The sequence below is a fragment of the Sceloporus occidentalis genome, unplaced genomic scaffold, assembly GCF_023333645.1.
Source record: "Sceloporus occidentalis isolate IW3139 unplaced genomic scaffold, rSceOcc1.0.p SCAF_455, whole genome shotgun sequence".
NCBI lineage: Eukaryota > Metazoa > Chordata > Lepidosauria > Squamata > Phrynosomatidae > Sceloporus > Sceloporus occidentalis.
In genome coordinates, this window is record NW_028317435.1 from 142,321 (window position 1) to 163,399 (window position 21,079).

Consider the following 21,079-nt stretch of genomic DNA (forward strand, 5'->3'; position numbering starts at 1 on the left):
GGGTGGATTCTATGTTACCCCGTTAACCCTTTCAAATAAAGAATCCCATAAGACGGACGTTTAATGCACGAAAAACTCTGAGGATGAATCAATGGAAGGCGCGTTTCCCGGCGGGGAGAGAAGAACGGAAACGGTTAAATAGATTAAAAAAAAAAATAGATTTAAAAAAAGTCTGTGGATTTCTTGTGTACCTCTCTCCTCCCCCGATGCCCCTCTTTCCCCCCTGACGCCCCCTCCCCTGATGTCCCTCTCTCCTCCCCCGATGCCCCTCTTTTCTAGGAGCTCAGAATGTTTGCTGGGTATGAGGGTACTGTCCAATCAGTTCCGTGATTCCATTGGTTGCTATGGTAACAAGATCACTTTTCAAATCCCTTTGCACCAGAATTGCGCCATTGTTACGATAAATAAACATTCTGTAAAATGTATAAGTTCTGGGTCTAGGATTGTCAGGCGTGGATTACTTCTTTTTTTGGGGGGGGGGGATAGGTTCTTGGGGGTCACACAGTTTTGAGCCGATTCCTTCAGAATCGACTTTATTTTGGCTTGTCGAATTAATCCGTCCTGGCTGAAATCCCTGCTTGAATGCAGGTGATTGCAATAACGATACCTTTAAGTGCTTAGCGGTTCTTGTTACGATGTGGTTACGAGTTGCTACATTGTATCTTTGCCCTGGGCTATTAAAGGGTTAATATCGGTGTAGCCGCGCGGATAGGCAGGTATGGGGACACCGCGATGGGTTCCAACGGCCAGCAGATGGCGCAGACATTCCAAGAAACCCCGGGGGTAGATGGAGCGGCGGGAGGAGGAGTTGGCCGGGGCGTGCGGATATATCCTGATCCTGAGCACGACCGCGTTCAGCCCGGGAGGCAGCAGCCGCCGCATTAACTCCGAACGAGCAGCCCCTCTCTACCGTCTCCTGCGCAGAGTATCTCCCACCATGCCGGTGACCGAGAAGGACCTGGCGGAGGACGCCCCCTGGAAGAAGATCCAGCAGAACACCTTCACGCGCTGGTGCAACGAGCACCTGAAATGCGTCAACAAAAGGATAGGGAACCTGCAGACCGACCTGAGCGACGGTCTGCGGCTCATCGCCCTGCTGGAGGTCCTGAGCCAGAAGAGGATGTACAGAAAGTACCACCAGAGACCCACCTTCAGCCAGATGCAGCTGGAGAACGTGTCGGTGGCCCTGGAGTTCCTGGAGAAGGAGAACATCAAGCTGGTGTCCATAGGTGAGTCCCTGAGCCTCTCCCCCCGAGGGACGTTCCGCGCTGTGCCGAAAGGAACCCGACCGTTAGGCTCCTTCACACGAATGGTTAATGTCGGGAGCGAGCTGCTAAGTCACCGCTTGTCCAACGAAAGGGTTAATGTTTAGTGCTAATGACCTCCGGAATAGAAGCCCTGGCGCCACATCCGCCCAGAGGGTTAATTCTCTTCAATCCCCCCCCCCCCCCCGAACATTATGTAAAGAGGGGTGCAGGTAGCCGCTCGGCCCCGGCTCGAGGTCTGTGATCGTTGCCAAATTTAACCTTTACCTTGCCAAATGCCCACACTTTGGGACATCAGGCAACCAGAAGTTTGGCTTAAATGACTTGGTCCAAAACCATCAGTTTTTACCCCGTATTTCTTGTATTGAAAGCTCCGTAGAACGTTGCGTGTTTTTGCTCCCAATTATCGCGCTAATGATTGTCGTTTTAGGGCATTTTCGAGACGCTTTTCTCTCCGAGCCGCCGGGGTTTATGTTATTTTTTATAAACGCGTTTTGTTAGTAAATAGAACGTTTCGATTAAATAAACAAACTTAGAAGCTTTCGTTCTTTTTCGTGAGTCGGTTCTCAGATAAAACGTATAATCCCGGCAGCCGTGGATCTGAGCGGCTCGGCGGCCTTTCTCCCCGCCAGACACCTGCTCCGTACCTCTCCCCCTTATCCAACCTGTTGTTAACCCCCGCACGCCTGCCCTTGAGAACCGACATAAGGAAACATGTAAAGCGTTTTGCTGTTTTTCTCGTTGAAATAGCGTTTGTTTTGTCACATGTTAGTCATATCCCACCTGCGCTGTAACACGGGAACAGGTGAGGCCGGGCGTGGCGGGGGGGGGCAGCCAGGTACGAGGGCAGATCCGTGCACTGGGCGTGGACAGGCGCTAACCTGGAGAGAACGCACTGGTGGAGAAAGGGTTAAACTGTCAGTCATTGGGAAAGTCTGAGATTTTTTTGTTCCATCCGATCCATTTTATTCATTTCTTGTTTAATATGGCGTGGCTTTAGGCTCCCCGGCCCCCTCGTCCCTGTCCCGTGGGGGGCCCTTTGGACTGTAAACCCTCCAGGCCAACGACCCCTGACGTCTCCGTACAGCTGGGTGACCTAAATGAGACCTTATAGAAAATATACGCTTCGTGGCCCCCCCCCCCCAGCGGAGAGGGATTTATGGCTGTTTGTCTGCAGCATTAACCCCTTAATGGATCAACTGGTTTAGGGACTGCAGAGTTTGGTGTCCGTGGAGCTGCTGTGGTTCCTCATTCTGGGTTTATCAGGGGGTTCATCACCCCCCCCCCCCCGTATATCATTTGCAGATGGCCAGCTGGGTCTGCAGGGTTCCATACCTCTCAGCAGTCCCAGTTTTTGTGGGACAGTCCTGATTTGGGGGATCATTGTCTCTGTGACCCGGGGGCTGAGGACCTTACAGTGAAAACAGTTTTTTTGGGGACCATGAGCCCCCAGATACCCCAGGTCTGTTTAATTTAACCTCTGAAGTTACATTGTAACATGGGGGGGGGGTTTGATAGTTTGATGGAATTAACCCTTTTGCGGAGTGAATTACTCCTTTGTATAGAAGGTGGCAATTTTAACGGATTGGTGACTTTTTCCAGTTGGTTTTGTGAGGCTGGCTGGGCGTGATGGTTGTGGGGGGGGGGGTATCTGCAGGCCCGGGGGGTATCTGCGTGGCCGGCGGAAGCCGTGTGTACCGTGCCAGACGTTGCCGCAGGCTGGACTTTGGCCTCTGTGGGTGTTGAACGAAGCGCCTCTTGGTTGAGGGCAGCGCGTCCCCTGATAAGGCTCGGGCCTGCGAGGCGTCAGCTCTTTGACCCATTGTGACGCCCAAAAACTCTTCCCGACTCGGCGTACTCTGCCGCAAAAGTGAAAGGAATCACAAAGCTCTGAATCACGGGACTGGTACTGGAGGCACGGGGAGACTGACACACTCAGAAAATAAAAGGAAAACGTTTAAACCTTTGAGGTCTTTTTGCTCCGGTTCCGTTGATCGGTATCAGCGGGTGATTGGCCGGCGTTCCTCTTTAGATTGCATCTCGTTTATTAACGCAAACCCCACCTTTATAACCAACAGAATCTGCCATATTGTGTTTATTCCGCGTGTTCTGTGGGGTGCGTCCCCGTGCCGTGCCTGCGCGCCGCTTCTGTCTACTAGAAGCCAATATGGTGGGAATCTTGGGTTCCTTAGGCGTGAATTACTAATGATCTAGAACCGGTTCTTGGGAATTGATTTGCCAAACTCCAAGCTGCCAAGGTAGCCTAAAACCGGGTGTTTTTTACTTAAAACCTTAGATATTCACCCAAAAAAATTTTACTAAAAGCTAAATTCTATAACGTTTATCATTGACTCCAGCTGGCGCGATGGAATGACTGGGCTTCTCCGACCCAACTGACTTCAGCTGGATTTGTTGGGTTAGAAAACTGAAATCTCTCGATTTATCCGCTTTGGATACTCCTCATACCCGATGTTTTTTGTAGGAACAGAAATATGAATCCTAACAGTTTTAACGGTAACCATAGCGATGCTTTTAGGCTCCCGTCCGTCGTCTTCCGTTACAATGTAACACGAACCCTCTCGCCGGGAAACGGGTGAAAAAGAGTCAACTTGGGACATGGGGGTCCGAGCGCGATGGTCCCGGCCCTGATTCCCCTGCCCCCCCCCCCCCATCTAGATCTTTGACTGGAGGTCCTGCCAGGAATGACTTCACCCAAACCGCGCTCCGCTCGTGAACGCGATCCGTAAGGCGCGGCGTGCGAAGGGTTCTCACCGACACAAACCGTCTCACTCGCTTCTGGAAACCAACGGCTTCCAAATCGCCTGGATTTGGTCCAATTGCTGTAACTCGCGGCTGGAAAGCAGGAGTTGTGAGGGTTTTGCGCGTTGCTGGGCGGTATCCGCGGAGATCGCAAACCCTCGCCCGGTTCTCGCTCGGTCCGGTCCTTCTAGAGTCTCGGGCTGATTCCAGAGCGAATCGGGTTTATCCGGCTGTTTAAAAAGTTCACAAAACGGCTTCCAGTTGGTAAAATCAAACGTTTCCGCGATGTTTCTAAATAACCGGAATGTTTGTAAATCTTATATTCCGTTTAGAATGTTGATAAATCGCTTTGGGTTTTTCTTGCGTGTCTCCTGAGGACGGGGTCCGCGCCGTTAGACCGCTCCGTGTTCTTTCAGCGGGATGTCTGCATGTTTTAAGAATGTTGCGCCGGGATATCGGTCACTTCGTGGAACGTTCTATGTTCTGCTACAAAGTAATTTATCATTTTTCCTGCCGGTGTTGGCTGAGCATCATGGGAGTTGTAACCCAACAACTGGAAGAGAAGTAACCCTAAGACGTTGACCCGGTTTTTCATGCGCGAGTCGTAGTCTTATTAACCTGGATCCAAATCTAAATATACTCAGTGATTTCCATATAAATAATAATTACCGGCCGCCGGATCATTAAAGCTGAGCAGGATTTTTTTTAAAAAGGGAGGTTCCCGTCCCCGTGTGATTGATGTGTGTGTGATATGTGATGCGTGTGTGTGTGTGTGTGTGTATTGTGATGCGGGTGTATTGGTGTGTGTGTAATTGGCATGTGTGTGATGTGATGCGTGTGTGTGATGTGATATGTGGTGTGTGTGATTGGTGTGTATGTGATGCGTGTGTGTGATGCGGGTGTATTGGTGTGTGTGTAATTGGCATGTGTGTGATGTGATATGTGGTGTGTGTGTGATGCGTGTGATTGGTGTGTGATGTGATGTGTGTGATGCGTGTGATTGGTGTGTGTGTGATGCGTGTGTGTGATGTGATATGTGGTGTGTGTGATGCGAGTGTATTGGTGTGTGTGTGTGTATTGTGGTGTGTATGTGATGTGTGTGTGTGTGTGTGTGTGTGATATGTTGTGCAATTAGATTTACTGAGCCCTATAAAAAGCTATAAAACGGGGAAAACATTCTGCTTTAACCCTTCCTGCACTGAGGGTTAAACATTAAACCGTTCATAAAATTCATTTTTTTGTGTGTATTTTTTTTATTAATATGAATATTTTGTTAATTACCGGATTCCAATCTGTGCGATGAGTAAAAAAATGCCCGATCAGCTATTTCTCCAAGGGTTTCATTGTTGCATTTTTTTAACCCCCTCTGGCCCTTGGATCCCCGCCTGCAACATTTCCTTGAGCCAGGAGCGTAAAGCAGCCGTCGGCTCCGATGAATCCCCCCTAACAGCGCCGGGCGGCAGACCCTCTAACTTGGAAGCTGTCCCGGCTTTGACTGAATGGAGCCGGGTGGGAGTTCTGTGAAAGCCCCGTTGTTGCAGCCGGCGATGCGGTCGGATAATTGTTGTTTTTTTTATACGTCAGAATATTTTCATTCTTTTTTTATACTTTTTTATGTTGGCAGAAAATGGGAGGCAGCGACGTCACGGAGCGTCAGCGAGTAGCCCGAGCGTTCATTGATTCATGTAGCTCCGTCATATTCTGTGGTGCGGTACAATGGGATTTATCAGATGGAATTGCGTGAACGACGAGTCGGAGCGTCGGGTATAACGATTCGTGACGGAGCTGAGTTATGCAAAATCAGCAATTCTGGTGCAATCACCGTGGCAACCATTTTAAATAAACCCCCTAATCGGGAGCCCACGTTAATTGACAAGTGGCGCATGTAGCTACACCGACGCACATTGCAGCACGGGCAGCTGTAAACGTGTTCCGTGTTCCGTGTGCCGGAGATTCGACTCGTGTGACCGGGGACCCGCATGTCACTGCAAAATAGTGATGATTGAAAAACAAACATTGTCTTATCACCATAGCAACCCATTGAATGTTCCTGCTGATTAAATCATGTTATTGGTTGCTATGGTGATAAGAGCATTCTTTTTTTATTGTTATAAATAACCTCGGGGGTTCTGTTCTTCATATTTTTAAAATCTCTGTAGGGCAGAGGTAGAAGACGACCCCCCCCGTGTCTCGCTGTACGTATTAACCCTAAACACACGCTTCTCCTCGGCCGCCCCCTTCCGTCTATCTGCCCCTCTCTGTTTGAGTGCTAGGAGTTCCCCTAAACACACTCTGACACACCCTTTAGTCGCTGGCACAGAATGATCGGTCAGATCAGCGCAGAGCTGATAAAATCCGGCATTCCAGTTACGCCTTTTTACAGAACAAACAGCAGACAAAAAAGCCACTTTTGGGCGTGATCTGGGAGTCGAGCGACGGCGCCGCTTCCCGGCAGCAAAGACTCCGCGTCTCTTATTCTTATTTTCTTTGCCCTTTCTTGTTTTCTGAAAAGGAATGAAATGCGAGTGAATGAAACATCCTTTTAGGGAATTATCTGTAAAATTAGCACATTTTGGCAGAATTGGCCGACGACCCGCAATGTCTTCCGGGGGGGGCGGGCGGGGGACGTTTCCGAGCGTTTCGTGTATAGCGACGCGTCGTTTATTTATATCATGTGCTAATACTCTTTTACTTTTAAGCCAGAACGATGTATTCTCTAGTGTTTTACGCCATAAACCTCGCCGTGTTTGTTGTTTTTATAAAACACCTTAAAAAAATAAATAAATACGTTCTCAGTTTCTATGGCAACAGCCTATAAATATTGGGTTTTTTCGTCACATGACAATTAAACATTCCCTGGAAATTATGATTAAAGGAGGATTTCGGGGGAGGTTTAACGCTTAAGAATATTTTATTTGGGATTCTGAAGCTTGAGGGGCGCGAGCGGGTTCCCAGGCAGTTCTGGGGTCTCCGGAGGGGCCGCATTGCCCCCGGCGCTCAGGACGGTGATTATCCGCTTCCTCTCTGTGATTTGGGGGGGGGGGGGGGATTTCCTTTTGTCGGAGCCTCCATTGTGTTTCTGGCGGAGAGGTCGGGATTTGCAGCCTCCTCGTTCTAGGTCTGCAATCTTTTAATTTAATCCCCGTATCCGAAACGGATCCCACCGGAGCGATTTACCCCCCCTCCCTGCCGTGTTTTGTGCCACGGGGAAAAAACAAACATTTCCACGTCCTCGAGAAAATAAAGTCTTGGAGTGGGGGGCGGGGGGGGGGGGGTTGAAAATCTATATATTTCGTGGTAAAAGGTCTGCTGACCTGCCGAGATGGGCTAACTAGGAATGTGGTTAATGATTAATGTTCAGAGACGGGGCCAAATATTATCTAGAACTCTTTTGTACATGCGCAGACTTATTTCATATCCCAAATGTATTCTCAGACTCCTTCTTTGTTTCATTGAAAGGAGCCGTATGTCTATCCCATGCATGTTTAATCACCTCACTGTGTTACCCTCGACCACTTCTGCTGGGAGGCTGTTTCACTTATCTATCACTCAGCGGAGTAAGACTTCCTACATCTCGTGGGTCTCGGATGTCTAGTGATAAAGGTGACCCAGCGCTGTCCTTTCTAAGCTACAGAGAACCTGCCTGGCAATAAAGTAAAGACCCAATAAAACGGTTCTTTGGTTTAACCCCTTAGGGGTGTGTGAGGGGTATTACACTCCGCGAGACCTCAAAACCCGGGAAGATTTGGGTTGAAATGTGTCGATAATGGAACATTAAGGAACCTAGTGATGAGGGCGCGGGGTCCTGGATGGAGGGCGCGGGGTCCCGGGGGGGTTCCGGGGTGAAGGCGAGGGGTCCGTCAGTGTAATGCCCCTCCGTGGCCTTTATGTGACCTCCCCTTACTGGTATTGCGCGCAGGTTACTGGGAGATTAACCAAAGCCGGGCTCTGTGAGGAGTACCTGCTTCGCTGCAGGTTAATCGGGTTCGTTAACTCTTTCATTGCACGCAGTGACCCAGTTAAGACGTTGCTGCCCGTGCCAGGATCGCCAGCCAGACGGAAGCCTTTCTGCCCCTGAGGGGGGGTTAATATCTAACGGCGTCGAGCGCAGCGGGTGAAACGCGTTCACGAGAATTACACAGAAGGATTTTATATCAGATTTTTTTTATTGTTTGAAGATTTTTCTATTTCAATTTTTTTCAAAACTATTAGTATTAGTTTTAGTTTTTATGATAATTATTTACGGCGTGTGAATCCGCGCGCGGCTCCTGCTGCCCGCTGAGCTGGGCGGCGAGTAAAAGTTCTGCCAGCTGTCCCTTCCCTGAAGATCCCGGCCAAGAGGTAATCCGTTTATCTACAGAGCTGGGTGTCGGCGATCGCGTGGAATCTTAACGTGTGTTTAGAACTTAAGGGCTTTGCTTTGAAGTCTGAATAAGATACTTTGTCAACAGGGTAGTTGGTATTGGGAATGGCCTCCCGGCGTAGGGGTCGGGATTGGGTGCTGCAGGATCACGTCCAGACGCTCGTGGTCGCCGTCTCTGCCGCCTGATCAGATCCAGATGGGATCGACGGATTTCTGTGTCTTGGATGCGTTTTAACCCATTCCCTCCCAGAAATCCAGAATCTTTGGCCGCATTTTTCCTCCCCGGTTTCTTTTCTATATTAATATTCTATTTATATAAAAAAATCATCAATTTATAAGGATTTACCCCGTTTACCATTTTCTGCCAGACCAGTGAAGCGGTCAGTTATCTGTGGCCCTAAAACCTCCTCCAAGGGCAGCGCATGCACCATGTTTTCTGACCGATCCTTTCCTTGTTTAGTTCCAGCTTTGAGCATGGATTTGGCCCCTGGGGGATCCTCCTGGAGCCACACATGCCGTGTTTCCTGAGCTGCTCTTTAAGTCCTGTAATTTTGGGTGAGTCAGCGACAGGCATTAACCTGCATTATAGGAAACTTCTGGATCCTCCGGTCCAAGAAACAACCCCCCCCTCCCCCGCATGGCTGGTGATGTCATCCGCCTCGTCAGATACAAAATCTCCAAAACGCTCCTGAGCTTTCGACCTAAAAAATCCACTTTTAAAAAAAAAAAATTAAAAAAAATTGTCCTTTTAATTTTTTACTTTACAATATTATAACTCCGCAGGAAAAGACCTCTTTTTTTTTTTTTTTTTTTTTTTTTTTTGGGTTTAACACTTTTCTGAAATATTAATAATTAATAATCTCCGCTTTAAGTGTCCTGGAAACGTTGTTACTGAACAAACCCTTTAGAATGTTAACCCTTTATTAGCTTAAAGCATAGATGCCGTCCGATGTTAAGGATCCCCCGACTTGTGTGAATTGAGAACGAATCCTTACCTGAATTCAAGCAGGTATTTCAGCTTGGAGTCTGATGCAGAGAAGCTGCCCCCTCGCCTCGGCCCCCGACTCAAAGCCCCCAAAACGTGGATTTAAATGATATTATGAATAATCTAAACCTTTATTTTTTTTAAATCTTGGTGTTTGTTAGCGGTATTTTTGCAAAGTTCTCGAGCGGCCGTGGAATGTCACACGTGGCTGGAGAAATTTACCCCACCCCCCCACACGTTCTTTACAAGGCCTTGCGAGGTTCACGTGTGATATTTACATGTGGGTGACAAACCGTCGGCACGCAGGGCTCTGGGGCCGGCGTGTATTAAAGCCGAGCCTGATTATAAATCGTATGTAATGGGGGGTGGGGGGCGATGCGCGTTTATTTTCTTTATTAGCGGCGTGGCCGGGGAGTCGGACCCGTTTTATCTTTGTTTTATCTCTTTCTGTAACGCGGCGCGGGGCTGCTTGGCCGGCGAGGGGGTCTTCATGTGGACGGATTTCCCGGGAAGTTGAATTCTATATAAAAATCCCGAAGATTCCCCCCAAAGCTACGTTTTTACTTTTGAGTCCAACGCTCGTTCCTCTGTCTGCCGTCCTGAAGGCGTTCGGGGAGTAACTCCCGTGTAAAGTCTTTGCTTGGGTGGAGAGACGTTTTGGGGAAAAATCTTGCCCGTTTTGGTAAATAGGACATTGGAGTCTTCTCCTACGCCTCCCGCTGCTGTGACTTTTGGCTTTTCGATCCCTTCGAGATCCGGTCTTCTTCTCCTTCGTTGCAGATTCCAGCCTTTGGCTCTGGGACAGGCTGGAGAGTCCGGATTGTTCCATGATGAGGAGGAACCTAGAACCCGCCAGCAGATCGGCCCCCGTCTGGTCGCCCGTTTCTCCTGCTGTAACGACTCAAACCTTAATCGGTCGCCTGTCTCGTCTTAGACTCAGGAGCTTGAATGTCTGTCCCACGCGTGTTGAGTGGCGGCGTGTGCGTTGTATGATGAAAGGCGGCGAGTGGCATCAATCTTCCTTTTGAGGATCTGAAGATGAAACCTTTTGTGGTTTTTGTTCTCTTGTGAAGGCCTTTTGTCTGCGTATTCCGCACGGTCTGAGTTCAAAGCCTGCCAATAAACATCGGTGATGGCGTAAATCCCGGCGAATGTCCCATAAAACGCGTTTAGCAGGAAAATCTCTACGTGCGGCGGCTCCTCTTCTACTCTCAGCGCAGATCGTTTGTTCCTCTGGTGAATAAACTCTCCTCTTTTCCAAAAGGCAATAAAACCATTATTTAGGATCTTTGTTCTCCTCCTGCGTCCTCCGTCTTTATTCACTAAACGTATTTATTGTTTTTAGTTACTTCCGGATCTGACACGGATTGCGTAATCGGCGGCTCCAGCCCTTCGAGTTCTCGGCCGTGCCGCTCGCTTGTCCGCGGGATGTAGATTTTATTTAATATTTCATGGAAACGTTAAATGTTCCTAGGAATGGAAATAAACGGCTTGCGCTCTTTATGTCGGGATTATGACAGAAACCCCTTTTATGCTCTTACCGTGAGGAGATTATTGAAAGATCGGCTTTGGATCCGGGACGGGACGATGAGAACCTCTAAGCTTTTATTCCTGCGCGGTCAGAGAGGTCCCACCATCGGTCCGTCCAGAACCTCCGCCACCTGGAACCCGGGGTGAAAACGTCCATTAAAAGGTCCAACAGCTGCGGTAAATGAAACGTTGGGCAATATTTATAACCCCAGGAGTTTAAGGGATTTCCCGCATTCTGTATTTAACCCCTTGAGGACAATGGGCGGTCCCTGAACCCATTGAAAACAATGCATTTTGAGCCCGTGCATGTACAGGCTTTGTCGTTAAGGGGTTAACTATCTCTGTACAGAGTCACCATGTCTGAAGCTGCCGTGGACGTCGGGCGAAGCTCGATTTTATGATTACGTGAGGGACCAACCACTGAACCATTAAAATAGCCTTTTTTACCCATGAATTTCCATGTTTTTTTGGAGTTTGTTCCCCAAATACTGAGCTGTATAGGAAGCCTGCTGGGGGGGTTTGGGGGGACGATGGCCGCAGATATCCCGCCGTTCCGGTCTGCGCTGTTTGTCAATTTTTGTTTAAATTTGTTTGGTTTTGGGAACCAGGCTCGGACTTCATCTGGATAAATTTCCATTCTGGATTTTCGAGCTGCTCCCCTCTCTACCAATTGGATTTGGAGCCCCCCCCCTCACCGGCTTCATTACCCAAGGAGCTGACAGTCGGATCCGGGGAATGAGCGAGGAGCTCAATGACCTCCGGCTAACGCGCTGAACTCCATTTATTTCCGTTGGCTCGGGCTTTAAAACACGCCATAGAGCGCGGCTTCCGTGTAAAGATCTGCGTGTCGAAGTGCTTTTGTATGACAAATATGATCTTTTTAGTACTTTGTGTCAATAGAGCGCAGGAAACGAATGTTTAATAAATTGTCACAACAGCCGAGGGAAATGAGGTAATCCGGGCAGGGGCTGCGTCTTCCTCAAATTATTATCAGAAGGAAACCTCGTGGAAAGCGAACGCGTGTCGGTCCTGAAAGCTGCCTTATGCAAACTACTGATTTCAATCTTTTGCCACCCAAAACGCCCTTTTACTTAAAATGAATATAGCTAGAAAAGCCAGAAAAAAATCCAGGGTAAAACAATATGGGTTTTGTAACTTTTTTTTTTTTTTTTTTAATTTTTACTTAATGTTGCAATTTATTTTTTTTTATTTAACTTTATTATTCAACTTATTTCGAATAATTAATGCTCTTGGGTTCCTTCCCTTGAAAAGTTCTTGGTGTGGCCTCATGAACTTGCTAGTCTTAAAATTACCCAAAAAAATAAGATTTCAGAAATTTGATTAAATATGTGGCGCGAAAAAATGTGATTTCTAAGTATTCTGGACGCTGAGATCTTAAATTCAATATAATGTGAATTCAGAGAATTATTTATAAGGCTTTTGGGATATTTTTGTGACTTCAGCCAAATGTCTCTATTTTGTTGCCAAATTCCCCGGATAAAGTTCTGAAACGAGTGACTTTGTTGCACTTGGTTATCTCGCAGCCGCCTTCGCAGGATTGGAACGATTGTTTCCCCCAAATTAAAGTTTGGGGGGAAGTTTGTCCGGAGGGCCGCCGGTTCTCTCCTCGATGCCTCCGTCGCCCGCGTTCGGGAGGTGATCTCACCGGAAAGGAATTCTGCTTTTTGTTACGGTGTGAATAGAGCCGCTCGCCGGGCGTCCCGCGGAATAAAAGAATGTTTTTGGCCGATTCTCTGGGACTCAGGAAGCGATTGTTTAAATCCGCAGAAGCTCTGTTTTTGGTTTGGACCGGACGTGACCTGCGCAGGCGCGTGACCCTACGAGGGGTGATCCGCCGCCGAATATCCAGCCTTTGCAGAAGATTATTGATAAGCAGGTGGCTGCGGAAATGTATTTACCTTCTGCGCCCCCCCCCCGCAGTCAGAGTGTTTCTTGTGTTATGATGTCATATCCTGGCGCGCACCGTCTAAAAGCAGCATGGTGCCAGTTAGGGAGGTCAAAGGTCACCCCTGTAACCGGGCCATTGAGTGGCAGGACATGGGGGGGGGTCCTCCTATAAATGATATGATAAGAAGGGCTAGGACAGGAGGGACGTTTATTAGAAATCTAGAACAAGAGGACATAATCTGCTGAGAATCTTACTTTACTGAGAGGGTAGTAGATAAGTGGAACAGCCTTCCAGCAGAAGTGGTAGAGGGTAATACAGCGAGGGGATTAAACATGCATGGGATAGACATACGGCTCCTGAATCTAAGACGAGACCAACGACTGATTAAGGTTTGAGTCGTTACAGCAGGAGAAACGAGCGACAAAATGGGGGCCGGATGGGGCCGATCTGCTGGCAGGTTCTATGGAGATAATGCCCATCCTTCCTGGCGCCTCCCTGCTTTATGGTAGAGGCAAGAAACTTTGCAGCGTTGTGTCTGTAACACCTGCGATGATGACGGAGATCCGGTCCCAGTCCTGGAAGATTTTGTTCTAAACTTTTGCTAAAATGTGGAATTTCTGTAAATATGATCAGATTCTCAAAAAAAAAAGGATTTTAAACCTTTAGAAAAGAAAATTGAAAGTTCCCCCCCATCGTCTGCAAGCCCCAGACGGCGATCTCCCGTCCCGCCTGTCCGGTGTATGTACGCTCATCACGTATGTGCGCTGCGTGGAGTAACCGTGACTCATCGGCGCGTTTAGTTATTACCCAACCTGGTCAAACAAAGTGCGAGTTAAGAGTGAAGTTATTGCGCCATCGATCACCTCCGAGGGTGACGGGCGGAGAGATTAGAGATCGGTAACAATTCCTCTCGCTGAGGGCGCGGAACGTTCCTTTGTTTGCCGTCCGATAGTCGAACGTTCTCGCTGCCGGCGCATTGTCCTCCCGCCGCCTCCGGAGAACGTTATAGATTTCTCTTCGCGTCGTAAATCCTCTCCCTGACTCCGGGTCGTCCCGTTCCGAATTCGTTTTCATGGAACAATTGGACGATCAATAAGTTTGTCGTCCCGGAATGTCTTCGGATAACATTGATACTCTGCGGTCGGGTTAACCCTTCATACGCTAGAAAGGAGAGGGTTACGTATGTGGGGTCTCTTGATCACATTAAGAGCTTTTGTGCCTCTTTGGTCCACAAAGTCTCCATGGCAGGCGAATTTCCACCCAACTCCTCCAATCATAAGCCAGAGTATCTCCTCCAACGAGGATTTGCCCCAAACCTACAAACTCTTCGCGTTCCAGCGGTTTCTGGTGATCGGCTTTCACCGCCTATAGAGGCATCCGGAACCCCACCTGCCTCCGGCGTGAGCTCGGAGTCTGGCTGCTGGCGCTCTCATAAACGTGACTTTTCATTTTGGATCTTTTGTGCCAGATTTCCCAATCCTTTTCTAATCTAATATATATAAAAAGAGAGAGTCTGGAATCCATTTATTCAGCAAATAAGTCAAATATGTACATTTCTTAGATTTGGGATGTTCAGACCTTTTTTTTTTTTTTTTTTATTTTTTTATCCATTTGATGCTGACTCCGCTCAATATTTTAGGTGGTTTCCTGCCCCCCCCCCAATTAAACGATAAAATATTCTCCCCATCCTCTGATAAAGATGATGAGTCGATGAGAGCCGCCGCGGAGATAAAGATTATAAACCCGGCGGCGATGCGTTGGTCTCGGTGCGTTGAAGTGTAATAAATCCAAATGCGAGACGTATCGGAGCGCCGTAGAGATTCTAGGACCGGTTACGATGTTTCAAGGGCTTTAGCAGAATTAGTTGCGTTCTTATGAAGATCTCAGTTATTTCCTCCAGATTCTGTACTATGGTTTTTTATTCTGTATGACATCGTTGCCCAGTTATTGGTTGTGTGCCACGTTGTGTAAAGTGTGTGTGTGTGCGTGTACAGATGTATTGAAACGTTATTCCGAGAACACTTTGCCCTCGTCCTGAATGACCCGGTCACGCTAACTGAGCCATAAACATCCTTGGTGACGCCTCACAGCTGGAGGCCCTCTGTGCGTCTCGGTAACCTTTCCCTCACGCGATCCGCAGGTAAGATTCCCTGTGAGTGAGCGTCTGAGCCGGTAATGACTCACCCCCCCCCCCCCCCCGACTGCGTGGCTCGGGGGTCTCGTCTCTGTTCCTGAGCCGTGATGTCACCCGGTGTCTGTCTGTCTGTCGAGCTGCCTGTCAGACCCAGGGACAGCCATGTTTTATGCCGATGGCGTGTAATCGTAGATGCGGGAGGGGATTAGCGTTTCCTCCGCATGTCAGGATTTAAATTGAGTGAGATTATCGTATTTGTCGAAGACTTTGTGTCGCGCTCACTGATTGGTCAGCTGACTCCTCTCTCAAATTGACTTTTTATGTCAGATTTTCCATTTCTAAGTTAATGTTTTTTATTTCCTTTTAGTCTCTGCGCTACGGAGAGAGAATCCGATGACGTAACTGGATTCAAGCGTTTGAGGGACAATTTGTTTTTGGTTTTTTTTTTTTTTTTTTTTCTTTTTTCAGTTGTATGATTTTATAAAATTACAGCTTCGGAATTCTCTAGAATGTCCGTGTTATCCACAGACTGAGTCTCTGCGTTCTGAATTAAAGCCCCTGGTAGATCCTGACGGTTCCGCCCCCCCCCCCCCCCGATCATCCGCAACCATCCCATGATTTCCATCGCTGGGGCATTAAAATTCCTTACATTTTGGGAGACGCTGTCTGTAAACTGGTTTGATGCCCCGGGTGAGCCGGACCATCAGCCACTGGGCAGCGAATCCAGTATTCAGAGAAAGCTTTGTGGGAGACGAGGGGCGTCCGTTCTAACGAGGGGCGTCCGTTCTAACGAGGGGCGTCCGTTCTAACGAGTCCTTCCTGAGACGTTTAGGACGCGCGTTGAATTATTGCCCCCTCTTGGGCTTTTTTTGAGGCATTTACTAAATATTAATGCTGCGTTTTAAGACTGAGCCAGACTCCCCATTAAGCTAACGGCACATAAATATGGCTGACACCGCGACAAGCTGTTTTCACGTTCGCTCCATTAGCCTCCTCCCCGGGGTATAAATCCGTTGGAGTTTTTGGCTTTTTTCCATAGAAAAATGTATTTTGTTTTCTGTCGCCTTATTTTAGTTGGGCTCTGCTTTCCTGACAAACGCCTTGTAATCTCCGCATTCTAACGGGAACCCCGACGTGCAGGCAGAGGGGTATTTACCTTGGGAGCTGCCCTGGCCCCCCACTCCATGGGCGCCATCATCGCCGTGGAGCGCCTCATGTGATGTCATAGCCTGGCTGTCTATGACTTAAAGGAGCGTCCGCTATATTGTGAACGGGCCTCCCTCCTAACCACCCTATTAACACGGGGTGGGGGGCATCACCCCAGGACACCCCCCTATTTCATGGCAGCCGTGTTAAGCGTGTGAATGATTTTCCACACACACTAGGAAGGGCTCCTTTGGGAAACGTCTACAACAAACCCAAACAGTCATTTGTTCAAACGGAATAAGAAAATGAATTGTTGTTTTTTGACCACCTGTGAGCGCCAGATTTTGACCGGAGGCCTTGGGGGGGGGGGGGGGGGGGGTTAGCTGAGAAAATGACCCCTTAACGTCGGCTTTTTGGCGAGAAATCAAAGTTTTGGGTTTTTTTTTGTTTTTCTCTTTTATTTTTTTTCTTCCCCTGAGCAGCTCCCCGGGTCCTCGTACAGATGAAGTGATTGAAAGCTTTTCTACGCGTTGCTCCGGAGTTCTGCGCGTCGGAATTCGTTCAGGGAAAACGCAGAAAAAAATAAGCCTCAGATTGGGAGGAAAATCGCATTACAGCTAAAAATCCGTTTACAGCACGCGGGTAATGAAAGGGTTAAGCCGACGAGCACAGAATAGAGCGACTCGATGCGTTTTACTCTTTTTTTTATTTTTTTTTTTTTTATTGTGGATTAATCCCCCCCCCCCCCCAAAAAAAAACTTCAGAACCCGACACCCCTCTGTTACACGACATCGGTTTGGGGTTAAATCTACACATAATGGAACGTCTACGGTTTTCTTAGAGAATCAATTTTTGGGGATCCATCTTCAAATATCCATTTCTAGAAAGGTTTAATTATGGACAAAAAAACCTAGAACCCACCGGCAGATCGGCCCCATCCGGCCCCCGTCTAGTCGCCCGTTTCTCCTGCTGTAACGACTCAAACCTTAATCAGTCGTTGGTCTCAGGAGCTGTATGTCTGTCCCCTCTACATTCTGCTGGGAGGCTGTTCCACTTATCTACTACCCTCTCAGTAAAGAAACTTCCTTCCATTCCATCTCAGCGTCTGACCCTCTAGTGTTAGATTCCGGTCTCTCGTTGTGACTTTTCTCCTCCCGTCCTGTGTTTAGGTCGGTATTCCAGACAGGGGCGCCTGGCTACGTTATTTTCTCTGAGAAAAAGCCCCCGTTTCTGCCCGCTGTACAGGGGCGCCCCTTGTGATTGGTCGCTGCGTGATGTCTGTGTTTACAGCCGGATGTCACGGAACAGTTTGTCAGGGCCGACGCGGACAGGCAGCTCCCAAACTCCAGTATTTACACAACACGGAATGTGCCAAAAAACTCCATAAACAATACTTCGCTTTAATCGCGAGGGGCGGCCGCTTGGTTCATTTGATGACCTCGTTCTTCTTCTTTTTTTTGTATTAATAAATGCTGCCTTCTAAAAGGGCTGATTTTCGATTGTAAACAAAATCTTCCGATATCGGGTTTCTCTTTCTAAATACCGTTCCCCAGCTTACATTTTTTTTTTTTTTTTTTCTGCTTTTTATGATTTTTTTTTTTATTTATTTAAGGATTCCGAGGCCAGAGATCTGAACTTCCACCCTTATTTCTTTAAATGCGTCTCGATGTTGTTACCCACTTGGCTACTCCGGGTCCAAAAATTAAAATGTTCAATTTTTTTTTTCTAAAAAATGTACTAAAATATTGAACACATTACTGTATGAAGTTTGTAATAAATGGCTTTCATTTAGCCAAAAATAGCAAGTATTAACAATTAAGTGAATTTGTCAAAGTCTTGATTCTGTCCCAATATCGGTATTTTTGATTTATTTCCAGGGAGATTGAGTTAAAATCCGTGGCCCTGAGTTCCGTGAGATAAATCTGAGCTTTTGTGCCCCGGACGCTCTCTGAATTACCCCCCCCCCCCCCTGGTGAGCATTCCTTCTATCTGCGTTAGGTGGGGAAAGTCTCCCTTGGGTGGGTTTGAGAAATCGGCCGCATTATCCACCCCAGGAATTAGCGTTCTCTCCGGTGCCGACCGCCACGGGCCGTGAATTTTAATTTTTCTTCAGACCGCGGACACAAAAGCTGCCCCCCCCCCACCGCTCATCTCCCAGGGTGCGCTAAATCACTTCTCCCCGAAAGCCTTTCAATAAACTATTTCAGCTCTTTGTTTCAGAACGAACATTCTGTGACCTCCGTACAACGATCACCGCCGAAGCCCCCCCCAAAACAAAAAAAAAAGTGACCTTTGCACGGGAAAGAGCTGAATGACCATGGTTACCATGGTAGCGAAATGATTACCTCTTTATTATCCGCTGGATATTCTACAGAATATGATGGCCCTATAAAAAAACCCAATAAATAATGATTTTGTGTCGTTTGACGCTGTGATATTTGTGATATTTGTATGAAATAATTCTTTTTTTGTGTGTTTAATGGAATTTTGGGTGCGTGTTGTGTATAGAAAGCCACCAGATATGCGATGTATATAATTTCGTTGTTTACGTTCCCGAAGCTTTTGTGTATACGTTGGGAGAATGTTGTGTAAGCATAAAAATCACTCGATGATGAATTGGAGAGATCTCGAGTTTTGATCGATTTGCTGAGGATACGACGAGGAAAACATTTGACTCGGTCATCGGATTATAGGTGGGGTTCAGGCCATGGGGTCTTGTACCCTAAAATTGGACATCATGGGGGGGTGGAATAATGAGTTTTAAGGAGAAATGCCAGCTTCTCCGGATCTCATAAAATTACTGAAATTATTATTTTGCTAGTTTTTAGGTTCTGTGGAGGGATTTGTAACGGGTTACTCTGATTGTTGTGTGGAGGTAAGCGTGAAATATCAAATATATATATATATTTTTTTTTTACTGTTTTTGAAGTTTTCTGGTTGACATAAAATCCATAAAATTAATGATTTTTTTTATTGTGACTCCGAAGCCCCCTCTTGATTGTTGTGATGGTTACGGTGACGATCTCTCCTCTCAGATGGAGATGACGGGGCTTTTATTAGGTTTGGGCCGCGGCATCTTGGCACGGACTCCGCTCGAGGCGTTAATCCATCGCGATGGCCTCGCGTAACCAAATCCTGGCACGCGCTTCGTGCGTCGGGACGCGGCGGCTTCCTAGCGAGTAAAAGGGTTTTCGATAAAGTCCGTGAGATAGAAACTTTCTGCTTTTGTAGGCAGCTCCGGGTTTTTAGTGAATTAATCTTCGCCCAATGAGGGATGTTTTTTTATTGAAGTGTTTTTTTTTTAGCCCATTACATCATTTTTCACACGAGGAAAGATCGCTTCGCTCAACGCTTCCTCACAGAACGCGCAACGAGCTTCAGAATTAACCTCTTCTCCCCCGCCGTGTGTCCGGGACGCACGGCATCTCGTTTAACACCAGAGAGTCAAACGACCGCTCCCTGCGATATCCAAACTCACCGCAAGGCTTCTTATCTGATTCATTCCCGACTCGGTCATCGTGGCCTCCGTTTAATGGTGATATTTAATATTACGTTTTTTGCTATTTTACCGGCCGGCAGATCGGCCCCGTTCGGCCCCCGCCTATTCGCCCGTTTCTCCTCCTGTAACGACTCAAGCCGCGCGGCGTTACGTCTGTCGCTGGAAAATGTCTGTCGTCGCTTGGCTTTTGTACGAGGTTTTCCACCAAAACAAACACATGAAACGTCGGGAAAATTTCTAAGGTTCGTGCCAAAGGAATGAAAACGCGCGAAATAATAAATAATCCCCATATTTCTTATTACTGTTACTGGATTTACGGAGCGCCGTCGTATTCCGCATTCTAATCATCGCGTGCCAGGGTTCCGCGTCATGTAACAGCGAATGAATGAAACAAATACAAAGTATCCTGTTCGTGCATTAATAACTTGGGGCCAAATACAAAAAAAATTCAATAAAAATGCGTATATTTAGTACTTTGAAGCCACCGAGTCACCCCTTGGACTTCTTTTGATAAAGTTGTTAAAGCTGTCACATTTTCTATCGGTTTCTCACGCTCTAATTGCGTTACCCATCTCACAGGGCGATGTTACTTAATTCTCGTCTTCGTTCCCTTATGTTCTCATTCAGTGTTTTTAGGATTAAAGTTTTTCTGGAATGAATAGCGAGGCCGTCCCAAGTGTCGCTGATGCCTCTTAAATTTGTCTCTCGTGTGGGGTGAGAAATGAAGAATGAAGGAGATTTATCTGCACTTCCAGGAATCTCGTGTGCCGCCGGTCGGCTTTCCTGAAGGCTAAAGAAACGACTAAAATAACGCGATACGTTTCTGACCGGTGACATCATATCGCATTTACAAACAAAAGTATCCAAGATTAATTCTAGAGACTCCTATATTCTGCGATTCTCCTGCATCCGGGTCAGTCTGTGATATCTCTGCGGGTTACGTGGATTAGCAGATACTGATCGATATTACACGGAATTCATAGGCTATTCCCGCTCCTATTATTACTATTATTATCATTATTATTATTATTGGCATATAGAGGCTAATAATTATTACTGTTATTACTACGATTACTATTATTACCATTATTATTATTATTATTATTACTACTAATATTCTTACTATTACCATCATTATTACTATAATTATTATTATTACTAATCTATTATTTATATCACCAACGTTTTACGCGGTGCTTCACACAATGAGTCTTATTAAAAGTAATTGGGACTCATTTATGTCAGGCTTGAAATTATGCCAACCCCATGAGGGATCCTGAAACTGATTGTTTTAATTTTGTATTTTATTTTTTAAAAAAAAAATTTTTTTCAAATAGCTTTTTTTTTTATTTTTATTTTTTTTTTGTTCAAATTCTCCAGATATCACTGTGATTGCGTGGCTTTTTTTTGGTGTGTTTTTAAGATTTGTTTTTTTTACATGTTGTTGTTTTGCGCTCCGTCTGCAGGTGACTAAGACCTCTCGGGGTG

At 47.0% G+C, this 21,079-nt stretch overlaps 1 protein-coding gene across 3 annotated transcripts in view; it reads left to right on the forward strand.

Annotated features, from left to right (window-relative positions):
* Positions 1-937: 937 nt before the first annotated feature.
* Positions 938-21,079, forward strand: part of LOC149271861 (filamin-B-like) — a 54,785-nt gene continuing 34,643 nt past the window's right edge. For all 3 annotated transcript variants that reach the window (XM_089507068.1, XM_089507069.1, XM_089507070.1), the window contains exon 1: positions 938-1,229. In XM_089507068.1, the coding sequence (XP_089363194.1) occupies positions 938-1,229 (292 nt within the window). The remainder of the gene's footprint in view (positions 1,230-21,079) is intronic.